The sequence below is a fragment of the Charadrius vociferus genome, unplaced genomic scaffold (assembly GCF_000708025.1).
Source record: "Charadrius vociferus isolate BGI_N301 unplaced genomic scaffold, ASM70802v2 scaffold613, whole genome shotgun sequence".
Taxonomy (NCBI): Eukaryota; Metazoa; Chordata; class Aves; order Charadriiformes; family Charadriidae; genus Charadrius; species Charadrius vociferus.
This window is the reverse complement of record NW_009647757.1, coordinates 166862-173668: the sequence shown is the minus strand read 5'-3', so window position 1 is coordinate 173668 and position 6807 is coordinate 166862. Positions and strand designations below refer to the sequence as shown.

The 6807-nt window shown below is 52.7% G+C and overlaps 1 protein-coding gene across 1 annotated transcript; it reads right to left on the bottom strand.

Moving 5' to 3' along the window:
* Positions 1-2060: 2060 nt before the first annotated feature.
* Positions 2061-6068, bottom strand: GPN2 (GPN-loop GTPase 2). Its single transcript, XM_009882179.1, has 5 exons — positions 5631-6068; positions 3930-4086; positions 3601-3761; positions 2788-2918; positions 2061-2283 (listed from the first exon to the last, which is right to left on the bottom strand). Exons 1-5 carry the CDS (start codon positions 6045-6047, stop codon positions 2211-2213), a joined length of 939 nt encoding a protein of 312 aa, XP_009880481.1. The 5' UTR covers positions 6048-6068; the 3' UTR covers positions 2061-2210.
* Between the last annotated feature and the right edge of the window lie 739 nt (positions 6069-6807).

Sequence of the window (6807 nt, the reverse complement as noted above, 5' to 3'; positions counted from 1 at the left end):
TGCTGAACTGCGGGTCCCCAATTCAGGCCCCGCTCTCCAAACCCAGGCTGCAAAGAGCCGCTTGGTGCGAAAACACTGCACTTTTCAAGCTGCAGCTCTTTTAGACCTCCGCATTTCTTGGCTCAGACACAGCAGAGGTCTGAGAGGTCTCTATCACCTCCGATTTCCATTTTCTCCAGCCCTCCATCCAGCCCATTTTCTCCTCGCACAGCACAGCAAGGCCGGGGCTGCAGATACTGCCTGGGTATTAAAATAAAAAAGCCAAACAGCCACAAAAGGTTGCGTAACTCCAGCTTGACCTGCCACCACATCTCTCAAAGCCATGAAAAAAGCCGCCACAAAATGCACATTTTTATGATCACATCTTCCACCCTTTACAGCAACTACAGGGCTCAAAGCAGACCAGGACAAGTCCACAAGACCCCAAGGCAAAGATGGAATTTCAGCTCCAGTTATGGTTAGATTGGCGTCCAGACCATCAGCCCCAGATAGCGCTGAAACGCGGCCGCAGGGTTTCATCCAGGAATAGCCAGGGAAGTCCCTGGGCTCTTGGGAAAAGAGCTCAGGCACTGACAGCAGACAGGATTTTGCCTTTTATATCTGAAATGTCAGCGTAGTCTTTCATCATGAACTGATCCAGCTAAAGCACAACTCTGTGTGTGTGCGCGCGCACGTGGAAGTGTGCGTCTTCTCCCTCCTTCTCCCCCTGAGCTCCTCCTTGTCTCCAAATCCCGGCCACAAAGCTGTGAGATACAGGAAAATTTAGTTTTAATTCCCCGCCTAGCTGCAGTCCCTGCCAAGCAAGACCCCACTCGCATTCAGATTCACCGAGTCGGTGGTCTGCGATTGCTCTGCTAAGGGTCAAACAGCCCTGCGAGAAAAGAGCTGCCTGATTTAATGGAAGATCTTGGGCAAGATGCGATGCTGAGTCTGCACACCGAGCTGGGAGCTGGGACTCTCGCCCGCTCCCATCCTACGTGCGGCTGCGCGAGCTGCTGGGAGGCACTCGGAGGGCTGCTCGGTGCGGACACTTTGCTTTTCATCACCCCAACCTTCCTGATCCACCGCGCTGATGGACCCGTGCTGCTGTCTGCAGTGGGGTGCACAGGAGGTGGTATGTCATGCTGGGAACTGCCACCGTCACCATCAGGTAAGAGGGAATGACACGGGACGGAAGGGAAGCTCTACCATTTGGGATCTTCCAGATCCCAAGCCCAGAAAACGGTGGCTGAGGGCAGACAAGCCAGCTGCCGGGAAAGGCCCTACATGCAAACGATGCGCTCCAACCTCCCGCTGAGTCACACAGGGTCTTTCTTAATCAAAAGCCTACAAAAGCCGAGCTTGCAGTTTGCGCGTCGCCGTCAGCGCGCTGCGTGCGCACCAACCGCCAGGATCCAGGCCCTGGATAAGAGCGCACGAGGAGTGACCTGCTTTCACGTCCCACAGTCGCTCTTCCTCGCTCCCTCCAGCAAACGCTTTTGTCTGTGCTCAGGTAGATCATAGAGGAACCCGAGTGGCAAACACGCAGCCTTTCTGCAAAGTACACAACGCACCAGCTGCTGTGACGTTCCCACCAGAGGCTTTTTAGCCTCAGGCTTCGTAGCACTCTTGGTTTTATTTATTCAGGTTCAGCAAACTCACAAGATGAAAGCGAGACGAAGGAGTGTTTTATTAAGAAAGAGTCCATCATTATTTTAAAAAAAAGAAAAACAACCATCTTTCTGTCCTCCTTGAGACAGACTGGAGGCTTCTCAGCCTCCTCTGAGCACGAGGCCCATGCACGCTCCTCCTACGCAGTAAACCCAGACCTTTTGTCTCAAGTCTCACTGCAGACGAGACGGCTCAAATGGATTTTTCTTTCTCTGGATCTACCTTGGTCACGATGGGGAAAAGGAGACTTGGCAAAGCTCAGTCTCCTTTATCTTGCTTCTCTTCTCTTGCTAACCATGCCTTCACCTGGCTAAAGCTCTCTTGTTCCCCAGGAAAGACCTGGCTTGCCTTGCACTTGGCCATCGACTTTCCGCAAAAACGCTCCTCTGTGCAGCGGGGCTGAAGCACAAGAGGTCAAACCCTTACAGCGAGGGAGTCCGGCAGCCTGGAAAGGCTTTCACTTGGTCTGAGTCACACGACGGACGCGGAGATCCCTTAAGCTCCTGGTAGGAAAAGGAGAGGTGTCAAAACCAAGAGGTGCTGTGGAAGAGGTGGGTGTGTTACAGATCCATCACTTCTTCTTCCACGGCTTTGTCCTGAGATTGCACATACTTCTCCTGCACTGCAAGTGTGCTGATAAGGCAGTAATTAAGGAAAACAAGGGGCTGGGCTCAAACACTCCCTTCTCCAAGGAGCTCTTAACGTTCTCAGCGAGGAACCAGCCCCACATTAGCCTGAAGGCTGGCAGGAAGACGGCAGTACCAGCAGCAGCACGCATCACCCCAGTTATTCCTGGCTCCGGCTGATCCCAGACCCAACAAGTACAGGAGAATCAATTGTGTGGTTTGGACGAGGTGGAATGAACCAGTCCAAGCGAGTGTGAGAGTGAGGAAAGTTGTCAAAAGATTCCTCCCGCATTCACAGTATCAATTAGCAACAAATGTGGTGGCTTTGGTGTGGACAACTGTCTGCTAAGGTCTGGGCTGGGCCCTACTCCCTACACATCTCACCAAACAGCATCAGATGATGTTAGTAACAACCTGGGCCAGCCACCTGCCAGCCCCACCTCCGGCCTCTCTTCCCCAAGGAAGGAGAAATTACCTCTCAACATAACAGAGAATCAGTGGAGAAGGATACGAAGTAAAGTGGAAATCGGCTCCCACTGCTGCCGACATGAGAGCTTCCAGGCTCCTGTGCTCCTGGTCTCCGAAGGAATAGCCGTTGGCTTTGTCCACCGCCTGCATCACCTGCCGCATGCTCTCCTTATCCTGAAAGGGAGGGAGATGACGCACAGGGAGTCTGGTCCTTCCCTGGAGGCAAGAGCTCGTGCTGGGCTTTACCATGGATTTTCTCGGAGGCTCTGGGCCACCCACACAACGCCCAACGCCCCGAGGATGCTGCCGGCCTCCCTGAGCCCAGAGGAGCCCCAGGACAACCAAGGGCACCCGCTGTGGAGCCCGAATACATGATGGGCTGACACCCTCCACCCTCTCACTCCCTTTCATCACCTCCTGCCTCAGCCCATTTGCCTTTGTTGACACTTCTGCAAACAACCAGATTATCATTTTCAGCCCTTGCTCCCAAATGTATTCCTCCCTGTCTTCTAATTATTTTGCGCTCCCTAATTTAACCACGTTTTAGGTAATACTTTGCCCAGATTTGAAATGCAGGCACAGAAGAGCCGAATGAAAGGGGAGTCTTAATTCCCCACCCCAGGGCACAAGGCCCTCATAGCCCCAAGCTCATCAGCCTTTTCTTTTCCTTTGGCTGCCACAGACCATTTACAAGTCTGGGTGTGTTTCACTGTCCTCCTCCATCCCCGAATCTCTTCACAGCTGAGGTTTTCAGCCCTCATGGCTCTAAAAAGATGTAACCTAGCTGCTACCAAACAGGCTGACTACGTAGCCAACACTCCCTGTTCTCCCTGGCCCGCTCCTCCTGCTGCATCACCTGGACGTTGAGCGGAACGAAGGACACCAGGCTGTAGTCCTCAATCACCTCCACCAGCTTCTCATTAAGGCGACGGTAATTTCTGAAGAAGGGGTCAGAAGCCAAATGGTCAACCAAGTAAGAGAGGTCCAGGACCTCTGTGTAATAATCCAGGTTGAAAGCTGCAGGGAAACACCAAGAAACTCTGAAGGCAACTTATAAAATGAAGGACACATTGAGATTTACACCAGTTCCGGGACCGCCTCCCAGCAATACATCCCCATAACCGAACAGCTAATTTGCACCTGACACAGCCCAATTCGACATCTCCCTCTCACAAAGGCTCTTACCCAGCTTGCCGTATTGCTCGATCAGGTCCATCTTGGAGAGGATGTTGACATGGGGCAGTTCCACGTGCAGCATGGTGGAGAGGGAGGTGCAGAGAACAGAGATGAACTTGCCAGGGTCCGTGCAGTAGTGAGAATCCACCAGATGCACCGCAGCGAGCTGGACAGCAAAGGCACAAAGGGACAGCAGAAGGTCACACCCGTGATGAGTCCATCCACTTTTGGGACAGTCTGAGAAGTGGCTATAGGACAAGCTGTTCAGACCTGACTATAACCACGTAGACTCCCACGAAGAGAAAGTTACCACATTCTAGCTCCTGCATATAAAACATCCTCGTATATGAGTGCACTTACATATATATTTAGAAGTATGTATCACCACATTCACAGCTGTGGACCACTTGGGGCATTCAGGACGCAGGGTGCTGGTGCACAGACGGGGCTGTGGGGAGGGTTCTAGGGGTGCTGAGCTCCACCAGCAGTACTGAAAGACACTTAAGCCTGCAACTGCTCTCCCTTTTCTCAGGGCTTCTTTCTTTGCAGATGAAGTTTCCACACTTGGAACTCTGCGGGTTTTTTGGGGGTTGGAGCTGGGGTTAACTCTCCTTCTGAATGACACGACTGCCTCTACATTTCCACCTTCCCCACAGGAACGCTCACGCACAGCGTACGCTCAGGAGCGGTAAGGGTAGCACACCACGCTCTGCTGGGAGAACCAATTGTCATGTGGTTTGCAATAATAATTAATAATTAAATTAATGAGCAGCTTGATTCCCTGTGTTTTGTGCAGCTGTAACAATGTGGTCCAAGGTCTCTGTTAAGTTACTGCCTGCTCCACAATATTAGTCAAAGTCAGGGCTCTATAGTCAAGTGTGGTTGAGTCATAGCTATGCTTCTGCAGCAAAAATAGCAAGTCTAAAGCTCACAGGCAGGTGTGAGCACTTGAATGAGCATCAAAACAGCCGTGTAGCTATTTTTTTTAGTAACTAAAATTTCACGTACATTTATTTGAATAAAAATAATTCCTAGTGTGCAGATTCGCAGTGACATTCTCAAGCAAATGAACTTGCCCTTCTTGCTCACACCATACACAGTTTGCACATTCATGGTTTGGCCCAAATGCAAAACAAATGCAACGTAAGCAAGTTAGCTTGGTTATGGGACTCTTCTCACCTGCGCTTCCTCATTTGCATCTTCCATTGTGCAAGAAAGCACATAGCACATACTACAACGTGCAGGGCGATTCGGCTTGGCTGCAAGAGAGCCAGGTATGGCCTGAGACGATGCCTGAATTTCTCACAGTGCAGTGCAAAGGGTCCTCGCTCGCCCAGAGCACACATCTACCTCCCTGCTACAAAATGCGGCACCCACTCGGAAAAAACACACAAGGTCTGGGGAGAGGACCCTGGAGCACAGTGAGAGTGCGTGAGGAAGGAATCCATGTTTTTGTTCATGATAAACCCACCACATTAAATACCCTGAACAAGTCACTCTTTTGCTGATCCCTCCAAGCATAAAACGAGACAAAATTCCCCTCCTATAAAGCTGTTTCACATGAAAGGCCAAACAGGTTAGCAAAGAAAATAGTCATTAGTACCCACAACTGAAAGCTCTGACCGTGCAGCGTACAGTTTCCGCACCCCTTGCACAACCATGTGGAGTGCCAGGCGCTGATCCCAGCTCCCTGCGGAGCCCCAAACCTACCCTGAAATTCCACTTGGCCAACTGTGCGAAGACATTCTTCAGGGCGTCGTGGTGGGTGTAGAGCTCCACCTGCCCTGGGCAGTCAAACAAGTAGTAGTGACCCCTGAACGCAGCCAGCTTCTCCTGCAGCCAGTCGAAGTTGGCCTCCAGGTACTCCATGCAGTAGATCAACCCCCCGTTGGGCCCCAGCTTTAAGTTCTCCATCACGTCGGGCAGGGTGATGAGCTCAGCGATGTCTACGGCACACTGGTAGGGCATCGCCTCGTTGGCAGGGTCCAGGTTCACCACCGTCACCTTGCGCCCGATCCTGCCCATGAATTCCTGCATGCCATGGCAGTAGGTCGTCTTCCCGGAGCCCGGAGGCCCGACAACCACCTGGCCGAAGGCCAGCGAGCTCCCCTTGCTGCCCTCAGACATGTCGGCTCATTTCCTTCTCCTTCTGTTGGCTGAGAAAGGAGAAGCTCCCATTTACCATTTTATTTGCATTTATACGAATGCGATGGGCTGGAATTCACACCCAGGGAGCGGGTGGAGAGGAAGGAAAAGCGCCATTGTGTAACTGCTGCCTCCTGTCCCGTCCCATCCCTGTCCAGCTGAGCCCCATGCCGGGGCAAGATGTTACCCTGTTACCCCCCAGCTGGTGATGCCATGGCTGGAAACAGGGGCAAACCCCCACCCAGACCCCCAGGGCTGTGCCTGCGGGACACAGCTCGTACTCCTGCCCGTGTGTGGGGTGAGTTTCACCCTCGTTGGGTCCTTCCTGATGTGGCAGCACCCACACATTCCCTCCCTTGCCCCAGCATGTCCCCATGTTCTCCCCTCCATTTCTCCATGCCCCTCTTCTCCTTCATGTCCCCTCTCCTCCCCATGTAACCCCCATATTCCCACTCGCCACATATCCTCCCATCTCCCCGTGCCAGCCTATGCCCTCTCTCCCCCATGCTCCTTCCCCCACCAGAAGGGGTATCTTCTCCCCCCATGTCCCACATCTTCTGTGCCCCCTTTCCCCTCATGTTCCCCGTCCCCTCTTACTCCATCCCCCTCTTTGCCTGCATCCCCTTTTCTGCTCTACACCTCAAGACCCCCCTGTGTCCCCTCTTCTCCCCCATGTCCCTCTTTGCCTACAACCCCTTTTCTCCCCACATCCCCTCTTCTCCCCACATCCTCTCTTTCCCCC

Excerpts from the sequence above, each read along its gene's own strand:
- GPN2 (XM_009882179.1), bottom strand. The coding sequence starts at position 6,047 with ATGTCTGAGGGCAGCAAGGGGAGCTCGCTGGCCTTCGGCCAGGTGGTT. Across the intron at positions 2,919-3,600 it reads TCGTTCCGCTCAACGTCCAG|GATAAGGAGAGCATGCGGCA; the intron begins GTGATGCAGCAG and ends CCTCCCTTTCAG. Across the intron at positions 2,284-2,787 it reads GCCGATTTCCACTTTACTTC|CACACTTGCAGTGCAGGAGA; the intron begins GTATCCTTCTCC and ends CTGCCTTATCAG.